Source organism: Sander vitreus, chromosome 18 (genome assembly GCF_031162955.1).
Source record: "Sander vitreus isolate 19-12246 chromosome 18, sanVit1, whole genome shotgun sequence".
Lineage (NCBI taxonomy): Eukaryota > Metazoa > Chordata > Actinopteri > Perciformes > Percidae > Sander > Sander vitreus.
The window spans coordinates 21,198,279-21,210,633 of NC_135872.1; the positions used below are offsets into that span (position 1 = coordinate 21,198,279).

General features: G+C 43.5%; 1 protein-coding gene across 1 annotated transcript in view; it reads right to left on the bottom strand.

Moving 5' to 3' along the window:
- Window positions 1-12,355, bottom strand: part of ches1 (checkpoint suppressor 1) — a 69,838-nt gene that overhangs the window by 3,732 nt on the left and 53,751 nt on the right. The window contains exons 4-5 of the mRNA XM_078274379.1: window positions 11,777-11,835; window positions 953-1,061 (exon numbers count right to left, since the gene is read on the bottom strand). Of these exons, the coding sequence (XP_078130505.1) occupies window positions 953-1,061; window positions 11,777-11,835 (168 nt within the window). The remainder of the gene's footprint in view (window positions 1-952; window positions 1,062-11,776; window positions 11,836-12,355) is intronic.

Here is a 12,355-nt window from a genome sequence, read left to right on the forward strand (position 1 = left end):
ACCCGAAAAAAAAACAGAGAGAGCCCCCTCGGGCCTAATGTGCATATTTCTCTGGTCAGATTAAAACCCTTTATCCCCATTTTCAGATTGCCACCTATGCATTTCTCAAATGACAGTGCATTTTGAGCAGCCCTCGTGCTCTCTACAGTTGTGAAACCTGCTCAGCACATAAAGCACCTTGCAAGCTTTGAAGTCAGAATGCCACAGAATGCCAATTCTGCAGCGAAGTCATTTAACCACCGTACATCAGCGTCTACATTATATCGCAACACGTATTTCGCTCTTTTAGTCAGAAGACACGTTTCTCTGTGAGGCATTAAAGGACAGGGGTGGATTCTGACAACCGATACATCAAAAAGGAGCTTCGGCAGCATGCCCTGTCCCCTGGACATTTTCTCCCCCTTCCTCAGAATGAGAGAGTTAGCATATTAATATCTTATAAGGGAAAACATGCACTCCTTACAGTGATCAAATATTCACCGGATACCTTTAGTGAGACTTTGGTATGTTTAATTCATTACGCGGTGCAGGCCATCATACTCTTATGCTCCTATGATGGATGTGCATGTTCATGCATGCTCCGAATGTTCTTTGAGTCATGAGGCGTCTCCCTCTAATAAACCTGTTTGTCTGTGTGTATGTGTGTGTGTGTGTGTGTATGTGAGAGACCGTTATATAAACACACCTGGATAAAATGTTCTGAGCAGCGGGGAGCGTGTGAATGCCTCTGACTTTTGGACACAATAAAGATGTAATTATGTAAACTGTGAGTGGAAAGGTTTGGTGCGAGGTCTGTTTTGAGTATGTGTGCTTTTTGTGATTGTTTGAAGGCTAATGTATGAGTGCCTGTGGGCGTGTCTGTGTATGTCTGTGATGGAATGTGTTTGCACAGGGAAAGCCCTGACTGACATGAACTCTATGGTTAAAGGCGACAGGAGCAAAGTTCACCCACCGTATGGCCGAGGTCCTACTCCCCACTGGGCTAACAGGTAGGGGTCTGATCACAGGGAAGAGTGCCTGGCTCCGGACACGGGCGCCATTTTGGATCACACCACGAGGAACTAAAAGAGAAACAGAGAGAGAGAGAGAGCAGCAGACATGAGAACTTATGCACACAGACCCATTAGTCACATGCCACACACACAAATCAGTTTCGAAGAAGGAAGGAAACGGAGAGGAAGCTTCTCCAAAAACCGATTGGACCTTGATAAGACCCGCGGAGCCGCTCGATGAGCATTCGCTGACCGTCTGAGGAGGCCAACAGGGCAATATTGATGAGCAAGGCAAGGTTAAATTGAGCGAGAAAGCGTCATAAATGAGTTAAGGCCGCTGCGAATCATTCAATTACCAACGACCGCTGGGCTCGGCTAAATCCAGCCTGTCTGATGCTGCGGGATGAACAGCGGGCGGCTCTAAGTCAAGGGGGGATACCACACATTTTAAAATGTGTGAGTAAAGACACATTTGTCTTGTATAAAATGTTTAATACTCCAAATACACAAAGCAAACCAGGTTTTTTTCCTACTCTTAATAAGTACATTGTTTTCTAGATTAATTGTCAAACATATAAAATTTTTATTATTTAAGTTGGTAGGCGTGAGGCGCCTGGCGCAGGTGCGTTTAGGGCGTGTGCGAATCCACTTTTGCTAGTTTAACGGTGGAAAAAAGGGTCCGTGCGCCAGGTGCATTGGTTCAAAAGGGTTGTACTTAGTGTCTTAATTAATCTTAGGTGTGTTTTGGGCGTAACCTGCAATAAACCAATCAGAGTGTCATCTCCCATTCCCTTTAAAAGCCAGGTGCCTTTGGACGTAGGAAGGAGAGAGTTTCAGGAGAAGAAACTGATCTGCTCGTGTGTGTGAAGTGAAAGCAAACGAGCAGATCATATCATAATACTACTTCACATTGTAACATTTTTATTTGTAATCTTTTGCATGTTTGTGTGCTGCTGCGCGGACCTGTGTGTGTAACAAGCATAGTGTGCGCGCGCATTTCACTTATAACAACGATGTGCTACGTTATTGACTTTAGACCAGGTATTTGTTGGTCAGTGGCGCGATCACTTTCCTCTGCCTCAAGATAGCAATACGCCAAGAATGCACCTGAACACACCTCCCTGTAAGTGGGCGCACGTGCATTTGCTATTTAAAGCGTAACTCTCGCCAAAATGCAACCTAGGGTCTTTTTGTGAATGTACCCAAGTCAAACTTTCATTTAAAAGCATATTTAGGACGGAAGCGTCACTTTTAAGATTTACCTTATTTTCGTTTTTCGGTCAAATGGCCTTTTGAATGGGAGTGCTAGGGGCACTTTTATGCTAGCCTCAAAATAGCTATTTTTAAAACACTAAGAAGGCTCGACACAACATGAAATTTTGCTCAAAGTATCACCGGGGGCTCTACACATGAACACAAGCATTGACAACATTATTTGTGTACACAGAGTTTACTAAAAAGAAAGGTTTTGAGCAACTCACGTTAGCAGTTGTTCTTCCGGTCGCCATCTATTGAGCCAGTCAAAAATAGTCGAAGGAGTAGAGTAAAGATGGAAAGCTCCAAAAGCTTAGTTCCATATAAATGCACGGATAATTTGTTGTTTTGTCGTTAGTGAAACACAATATTGACCTTGTAGTTGAAAAAGGAGCCTCATATAAGAATGGCATTTCCTCCTATGGAGTCCTCTCATTCGCATTCGGAGATCGCCTATTTTGGACTGGGAAAATGGCGGATAGCGTAAACAACAACTGCTAACGTGAGTTGCTCAAAACCTTTTTTAGTAAACTCTGTGTACACAAACAATGTTATCAATGCTTGTGTTCATGTGTAGAGACCCTGGTGATACTTCGAGCAAAGTTTCATGTTGTGTCGAGCCTTCTTAGTGTTTTAAAAATAGCTATTTTGAGGCTAGCATAAAAGTGCCCCTAGCACTCCCATTCAAAAGGCCATTTGACCGAAAAACGAGAATACGGTAAATCTTAAAAGTGACACTTCCGTCCTAAATATGCTTTTAAACAAAAGTTTGACTCGGGTACATTCACAAAAAGACCCTAGGTTGCATTTTGGCGAGAGTTACGCTTTAAACGACGCGGGTGCTGGACCGGAAATTGACAACTGCGTCGGTCTTAAACTAGCAAAGACTTTTGTAAGTAAGAATTTATACATTTTCGCTCAAGAAAATTGACTTGGGCAGTGGTGGCCTAAAGGTTAAAGAAGCGAGTCTATGACTGGGAGGTCGTTGGTTCAATCCCCAGACCGACAGGATAAATCCAGGTGTGGAAGTGAAAGAGCAGCGCTTGTCCCTCCCTCATTACCACCACTGAGCTGCCCTTGAGCAAGGCCCTTAACCCCCTCAAAAAAAAAATTGTTATTAAAATAGTTGCCAGCTATTCATTTTCTGTCAAATAATTGTTGTTAGCCCTACTTAGATACATCATTTCCCTTGACCTCTACCAGTGACCTTTGACGTCAAGGTAAACTAGAGATGAATTAGAAATACATCTGTATTAATCAGTCCTACAGTTCGATGTGAAAGTAAAAGAAAAGCTTAGTGTGGATACACAGATTTGGGAAAGAGTGCAGAAAAACTGCCAAAGTATTTAAAGTTCCCAGGAGCACAGTGGGCTCCATCATTAAGTAGAAGAGGTTTGGAACTACCAAGACTCTTTCAGGAATTGTCCATCTGGTCAACAGTAACCAGGCAGAAAAAACCTTGGTGAGGAGAAAGCAGGAGAAAGTGGCCCGACAGCCATGGTAACTAATTGTCAAGGAAACTGGAGAATCTACCAGAAGGACAACTCTACAGCAATCTATCTACGTTCCATTTAACAGGCATATGGCAACCCACCTGGAGTTTACCAAATAGTGCTTTCTCTCATCTAATGAGACAGAAATTGAATTCTCGGGTCTGAAAGCCAAACATTTCAACTGGCAAAAACCAGGTGCTGCCTATCACCTGGTGTCACTGCAATCATACGAACAGAGCCAAATACAGACAGGTACTCGAAGAAAAACACCACAGAAGGGGGCAAACATTCACCTTTCAGCAACGCAACACCCTGAAGCACACATCAGGATAATGGACTGGCATGGAACAAATCCCTGAATGTCCTCAAGTGGCCCACCAAAAGCCTGGACTTAAAGACATTTGAAAATCTGTGGGGAGACCTGAAGATCGTGGTTTACCAACGCTCCTAATCCAATCTGACAGCTGGTAGACTTAAAGCTGTAGTCGCTGTCGATGGATCTTCTGCATACCATAGTGACATTTCAGCTTTTCATTTTTAATACATCTGCATCTAAGGAATAGATAGACTTATTCGCTTCGACAGGAGGATCAATACCGTTCTCATGTGTGCACGAGAAGTAGGACTCTAAAACTAGTAGCTGGTTAGCTTAGCTTAGCATAAAGACTGAAAAAAGGGTGACAGCTTGTCATTTTTACACTTCTGTTTCTGTGTGTTAATTAGTGAGCCCTTGAGAGGCTGGGATGCAGAATTATGTTACCGTTGGCCAGAGCCAGACTGGCCGTTTCCTGTTCCCAGTATTTATGCTAAGCTAAGCTAACCTACTGTTAGCTGTAGCCTCATATTTCATGTACAGACATGACATGAGGGGTATCAATCTTCTCATCTAACGCTCAGCAAGTGAGTAAATAAAGTATATTTCCCAAAATGTCGAACTATTTATTTAAACCTTCGGAATATGTTTTCACTTTGCCATAATGAATTAGGTTCAGGAAAAAGAACTTCTATTGCCATCAAGATTTAGGCTTCATTTACATTTACACCTCGCATTCACACTGCTCCGGTGTTTCAGAGCCCCTAAACCGTAGACATTTGAAAACACCTGTGACCGTGTTTTGTTTTGGAATCTGCGGGGTTGTGTTGCACTCTCAACGGCCACAGAGACCTGACGCCAATGTTTCACTGCCTGACTGGGTCGTGACGTCTCGTTCTCTGAGAGTAAGCTACTAATGTTACCATAGCAACTACCAGCAACGGGTGGAGTATACATGCTGCCTCCCGTTTACCCCGGCACGAGCATGCCCGGTATAGGAGAATGTTGATGAGAAATGCGGTTTGGGCGTGTTAGTTTAAACGTAGCTTAGTTCTTCTACTGGAACTAAAAACACTTGTTGTGCACGGAGATCGCTTTTGGCTCAAAACTCTTAAAAATCAAAACATGGCAATGTAAATATAGCCTTAAAATCAACGTACTTCACAAGGAATTCATTTAATGTTCCGGTGTGTCCAGGGGGGGTTTCTGAAGACACTGGAACATTTTCTGGTTCAGAACCAACATGTCTCAGAATTAAAAAAAAAACACATTCGAATTAAAACAAAATAATAGCTGGTTTCTTATGCAGCTTCAGTTTTTCCATCAAGTCTTGACTATGGTTTCCTACGACCTGAGCATTTTCACAAATACTAAATGGACTTTTTAAAAGACCATAAGGAGATCTATCTGTATGCTTTCAACTCTGCAACAGCTGTAAATCTATGGGCCCTATTTTAACGATCTAAGCGCACGGCGTGAAGCGCCTGGCGCAGGTGCGTTTACAGCTTGTCCAAATCCACTTTTGCTAGTTTAACGGCGGAAAAAAGGGTCCATGCGCCGGGCGCATGGTGCAAAAGGGTTGTACTTAGTGTCTTCATTAATACATAGGTGTGTTTTGGGTGTAACATGCAATAAACCAATCAGTGAGTGTCATCTCCCATTCCCTTTAAAAGCCAGGCGCGTTTGTACCTTGGCGCATTGCTATTATGATGGCAGATTTGCACCGTAATATTTTTTATTTGTAATCTTTTGCATGTTTGTGTGCTGCTGTGCGTCCCTGTGTGTGTAACAAGCATAGTGTGCGCGCGCTGTGCACGAGCTTAGGCGCATTTCACTAATGCGCTGTTAAAATAACAATGAAATGCTGCACTATTGACTTTAGACCAGGTTTTTCTTGGTTAATGCCACATGGTCATGGTCAGAATTCACCTGAACACACCTCCCTGTAAGACCAGCACACCCATGGGCGCAGGTGCATTTGATATTTAAACGACATGGGCGCTGGACGGGAAACTGACAACTGCGTCAGTCTTAAACTAGCAAAGACACTTGCGTCTGGCTTTGCGTCTGGCTTTGCGTCTGGCTTTGCGTCTGGCTTTGCGTCTGGCTTTGCGCCGCGCTGCGCCGGGTGAAAGATAGGGCCCTAAATCTATATCGTTATTGTCTGTGTTGCAGAGGAGAAGAGAGGAGAAGCAAAGCAGAGCGTATGTGTACATCTGAGCCAAAATCTCTCATTACTCAGGGCTGGCTGCTCACCACAGCCATCCCAGTTCACTAAAACAGCTGTCATTTTCATCTCTAGGGTCAGTTTGCATTTTGCAAACGATGACCTGCTGTTTGCTATGTCTGCCGCAGAAGCATTGGTTAAGTTCTAAAAACAAATTCTAAAAAGGTTTTACTATGGCATTAGTGATTACGTTTTCGGCTTCTAACGATCACAAAAGCAGAGTAATCGAGAAGAACGATCATTTTGCACATTACGTTTTGCAAGTAAACTCCTATTTTGTCTTGTGTTCTGCATGACAATAAAAAGTTGAAACGGGAACGGTATGAAGGGAAATTTCAAAGGTTCAAGGTGTTTTCACTGTTGATTTGTTTCACTGTTTTTTAAATTCAGTAATTGCGATTGTCTTTCCAAAAGTCAGAGTAATTTCAATATTCAGAAAAACTAATCGTGATTATGATTTTTTTTCCATAATAGAGCAGCCCTAGCGTTAATATACTGTAGCTTAAGCTTTCTATTTTTTTCTTCAATTTATGATTGATGTTATGAGGAGAAATGTAATTTCCCTCCAGGAACCACAAGCTCATTAAAACATACAAGTTGTCATGGCGAGGCCCCCCCAAGAAAACCATACCACAACGTATATTTGGTTCATGTCGTAACACACACTTGGGTTCCTGTTTGTCGTTTGTCAATGTTGGTGTGTTTCTGTAGCCTTTCCCTGGTTGCCTGTGTCCACAGTAATCTTATTGACTCCAGTTAGTGTGGCTCTGCCCCTGATATCTCCAGCTTTGCTCTCCATAACCTTATAAGTAGGTCCCTGCACAGAGTCTCTTTTGTAATCTTGATCACTCGCTGCATGGCTCTGTGTGTGTGTGTGTGTGTGTGTGTGTGTGTGTGTGTGAGTGTGTGTGGGCAGTGCATTAGGTCTCCCCGGGTTGATGTGCACACGCCCCTCCTTCCCCACCCCTCGCTCCAGTCAGGCTTTGGGTTGCCATAGCAACGGCTCCCCTTCCACATGCCACAGAGTGGTAGATCATGCATCAGCAGAGAAAGTGATAGAGAGAAGCAGAGAGAGAGAGAGAAAAGAGAAAGAGAGAGAAAAAGGGGAAAGGAAATACCAAGCTCTGTTTGACATGGCCTCTCATAGCTCAGCGACACACTCCTGACCACCACTGTTTACCCTAGACACACAGAAACACACACACACCTCCCTTCCAACACAAGCACAGACAACTCTCCTCTTATGTGCGTGTTCATTCTCCCCACCTCCTCGCTTTGCTGTTTGAATTCCTCAAAAAAAAACTCTCTCTTTGTCTTTCTAATTCCATCCTCTCCTGTTGATTCCTTTCCCTCTCTATCGATCTCGCTGTCATTCGTTGTATAGTGGTGACTCATATCTTCAACTGAGCGTGCATGCCGTCCCTGCAGGTGAAACGCCTGGGACATATGCTAAGGAGATGAGGTGACAAACTAAGTGGGGAAAAGAGCAGGCAGCTCTCTCAAAGACCGTCCTCGCTCACTGAGATTGGGCTATAGATTTTATAAGCTCAAAGCAAGACAAAAAAAACAACAACACTGGGCTTGGTAGCAAAAAGCAGGACACGCTGAGGAAAAGAAAAATGTAAATACAGAAGGGAAGATGTCTCGGCCTGCATCTCTACTTTTTTCCTGGAGAGAAAATATCCTCCAGTGTGTCTTTTTTCCCATGTCTGGTCAGCTGCTCTGCCTTTCTGTCTGCTTCCTACGTCTTAGCCTGCCGCCCGTCTCCCTAGCTGCCTGTTTTCCAGGGCATGCGAAGCCCTCAACCTCCCTCCCTTCTCCGCTCTCATGTGCCGTATACGCACTCAGCCTACTCTCTCCTGCTAAATGAGGTCCACATGGCCCTGCAGGCTGCAGTCTCTACACACACGCACACGCACACACACACACACACGGTCCAAAGGTTCAGAGGTCACTCCCAGCAGACCTCGAGAACGCAATCGTTTGAAAGTGGCCTCTTGCTCAGTCACCCCCCCCCCCCACCTGTCTGCCTGCTGTGTGTTAAATCAGAGTACAGTCTGAGGGCAGGATGCATAATAATGCTGTATGTCTGCCTGTCTGTCTGTTTGACTCACTGCCTCTCTGTTTGTCTGTCTGTCTGACCGACCGTCCACAGTCCGACCGACCGACGGTCTGTCTGTCAGACTCTCTTTCTGTCTGTCTGTCTGTCTGTCTGATTGCTGGTGGGCTGGCAGATTAACTGGATGGCTGACTGGCTTGTCTATCTGACACTCCAGCTGTGCGTCTAAGGGGCTGGCTGACCGACGTGCTATGTCTTACAGGGAGGAAACAAAATAAAAGCAACACTTAATTACGGTAACTTAATACGCCTTACTAAGCCTGGCTACAAACATGGGTCATATCAGGCTAAACGCTAACCAGCAGAACACCTCTGCTCCTACATCCTTGCAGGCAGATTCAACTTTGAACTCTTGTTCTTTTCTATTGGTGCAGTTTGTCTAATTTTTGCAACATTTTCTATTCCCCCAAACGTTGGCCTGCTGTTTGGGCAAAGACGATTTTTGTAAATTTCATATTGCATTTGAAAACTTAAAAGGGGCATTCATCGATTTTACACATGAAGGTCAGTCATGAGCACTTCTACTCAGCCAGGGAAAACAGTTGTAGCCTACAATCTTCTATTGCTCTGACAGGAGCTTAGTCAAATCTGAAAGAATAAGGTGTCGTTGTGCTGAAGTTACTATAGAATTTAAGTTATTTTAAATTAAGTGTGTTTCCATTTTTTTGTCCACCAACTGTACGGTGTTTACTCAGATATTTTACTTCAATAATAGTAGCGATATCATAATGGGAAACATACTCCATTGCAAATAAAGGTCTTGAATTTAAAATGAAGTTGTTAAGTACAGTCTCAAAAGGTAAATAAGTACATTTTCTCAAGCCCTGTACTTTTATACAGATATAAGGTACTTGTACATATTTCCACATTACTCTCTACTTCACTACATTTCAGTTTTTACTCCATTACACTTATTTTACAAATACATTGAGAAGATATGATTCTTGTATATGTACAAAACCTCCCAACAGTATATAAAAGAGTTCAACTGATCTCCACCTCAAACCAGCAACAACAAATAAAAGCTGTTAGCGTCGGTGATAACATCATATATCATGAAATGGGCCATTTCACATTGTGTGTACTTTGATATTTTTTAAGTACATTGTGTTGATTACACAACACATTTTGAATGCAGGAGTTTTACTTGTAATGGAGTATATTTATAGTGCAGCATCGCTACTTGTACATTAGTAAAGAATTTGAATACTTCTTCCACCACTGCTTGAGTAAAAATACACAAGTATTATCAGCAAAATGTAAGTATCAAAAGAAAAAGTACTCAATATGTAGCAGAATGGTCCCTGTTATCATATTTTATTAAACTGGATTATTATTACTAATGCATTAACATGTAGGCAGCATCTTAATGTTGTAGCTGGTTGACGTGCAGCTTAATAATAATACAATACTAATATACTAAAACTAATACTGCAATACAAATACCTAATACATATTTTACTATTGGGTAGATCTGACTTTTGTAGAACAATGCATCATATTTTATATGTTCCTTATAGGTTCAAGTGATTACAGGTCTGAAGCTGCACAGTTACTGTAACTGTCAAAAAACATGTAGTGGAGTAAAAAGTACAATATTACCCCATGAGATGTATTAGGAGCATGAAATGAAATACTCGAGTAAAGTACAAATACCTCAAAATTGTTCTTGCGTAAATGTACTTTCCACCTTCAATTCAAATCAGCTTTTACTATAACCTCGGAATTAAATTGTTAAAAGAGCTACTGCTCTCTAGCTGTCTATAGGTGCAATAGAAAAGAAAAAGGAAACTTTAATCGAAAAATAAATAAAATCATGTAAACTTTAATCGAAAAATAAATAAAATCCTGTGAGCCTGAGTCTGAGTGGAATATTCCGACTTTACTGTTCTGGTAGAGTTGAAGCGTAATCATTTGTAAATAGATGTATTTCAACAGATGTAAACCCAACACATGTTTGAGCCTTCAAAAGTGGTTGTGATCTGCTGTTATGCTGCAATTAAACATTTAACAGCTGGTCAATGTTTCTATTACCTTGGAAACAGCCCTCCTTTGCTGATGACAGGATAATAAACGCCTCAGAACAGGTTTCTAAATGAATACAACTGAAATAGAGTTCCTTCTTTAATGATAGCAGGTGACCAAGGTACTTAAATAAAATTGGAACACTTAGACCAGATCCTCTATAATTTAGAGCGACTGAATGATGATCTTTGGGGTGATGGGTTGGGTTAAGGACACGGCTGCTGGGACCACAGGCGGAGGCAGATTTCAGCCCACCTCAGCTCTGAGCGGAGCAGCTCTGGGAATGGGAGATGGAAGTAATAATGGAGGGCACTAACAGCCCCAAACTCGCTCTCTCTGGCAGTCCACCCCCCCACCCGCCCCCAACCTTCTTTTTCCTTGTCTTTGCCTCTGGCTGTCTGTCACAACTTTCTTTCTCCCCACTGCCTCCGAATGTCACACCCGACCATTCTGCACCCTCTCTCCTTTCACAAACACATTACACATTTAAAAAGTTTCCTTTTCCTGTCTCTCCCCGTCGCAAGTGCACTCTGAGTTGGCCTTTCCTGGCTGTCTCCCTGTCCGTCCGTCCGTCTGTCTCCCTGTCCGTCCGTCCGTCCGTCCGTCCGTCCGTCTGTCTGTCTATCTGACCAGCTGCTTAGACACATCACTCTCACATTGTGTGCATCTAGAGGGAGTCCAGGTTTTCAGACACTCTCTCCAACCTCGGCTCCTTGACCATTACTTCTCCATTATCAGCGGCGATGGAGGGCACGCCGCAGACGCTTAATGTATCCATTTCCCCCTCCATTTAGGACTCGGCAGCCCAGCGAGCTCCCGGAGTGCTCCCTGATTGGGATTGAATGTCCATTTAAACTGCCGTCCAGCCACAAGGGAGGTTTGGGGGGGGGGGGAGAGGAATAATGGGAAATAGAGGGAAAAAGGTGTATAGGAGTAAAAGAGTGAGACTGTTGCGTTGAATGAGGAAAAGAGGCAAGGGGATTGCTCCCCAGCCTCTGATTTGAAGCTGAGATTTATTCTCTCTTCTCTTTCTTGCTTTCTTTCCCTCCCTCACTTGCTGTGTCTCTATCACTTTTTTGTTGTTGTTGTTGAAACTTTCAAATACGCCTCTGTAGAAAAAAGCTTTCCTCCTCTGGTGCCGAGCCAAGTGTCAGAACTCAGCACTCGGTATTCTCAAGGTGCGCTTCTAAAAAGAGGGATTTGGAATTGAGATGATTGGAGTTGGCATATCCGTAGAGAGTGGAGGGAGGGAGGGAGGGAGGAGAGAGGAAGAGGGTGAGACAGAGAGAAAGAAAGAAAGAGGCAGTAGATCACACATATAGAGTACAAGACTTGCAATAGGTGAAACGGTACCTTGTAGGAGAACTCCTCCGTTCTTTCTGAAGAGGGGACTCCCCGACCACAATGGAGGACTAGAAAGGACAGAAGAAGAAGGGATGGGGGGGGGGGGGGCGGGGGGAGAGAAAGAGAAAACTGGTCAACCATTTGATCATGTTGCAGCAGCCAACCAGCCTAGCAGGCTTCATCACGAGGCAGATAGCAAGGCAGGAATTTGAGCCCATAAGCCAGTGCTTCTGATTATAGTGATTAGATTCCCGGGTGTCCCACTGTTGCCATTATTCCCTGTGATTACCTCGGAGAATTACAGCCTCACCGCTGTAGTCCATGGGGGTAATTTCTCATGACAAACCCCCACCGCCCACCACTAGTCCATTCACACACATTCAACCAGAGAAGAAAAAAAAAGAAAAACCCTAATCAACGCATCCACATTTAACACGCTCATGTCACACAGGCATGTTTAAGACAGACGTGCGTAAAGTGTGACACATTTAAACACACGCTTACACTCATGCTGCAAAGGCACACACACACACACACACACACACGGAGGAACACAGTTTAGGTGATCATTGCACCACTAATGAGGGA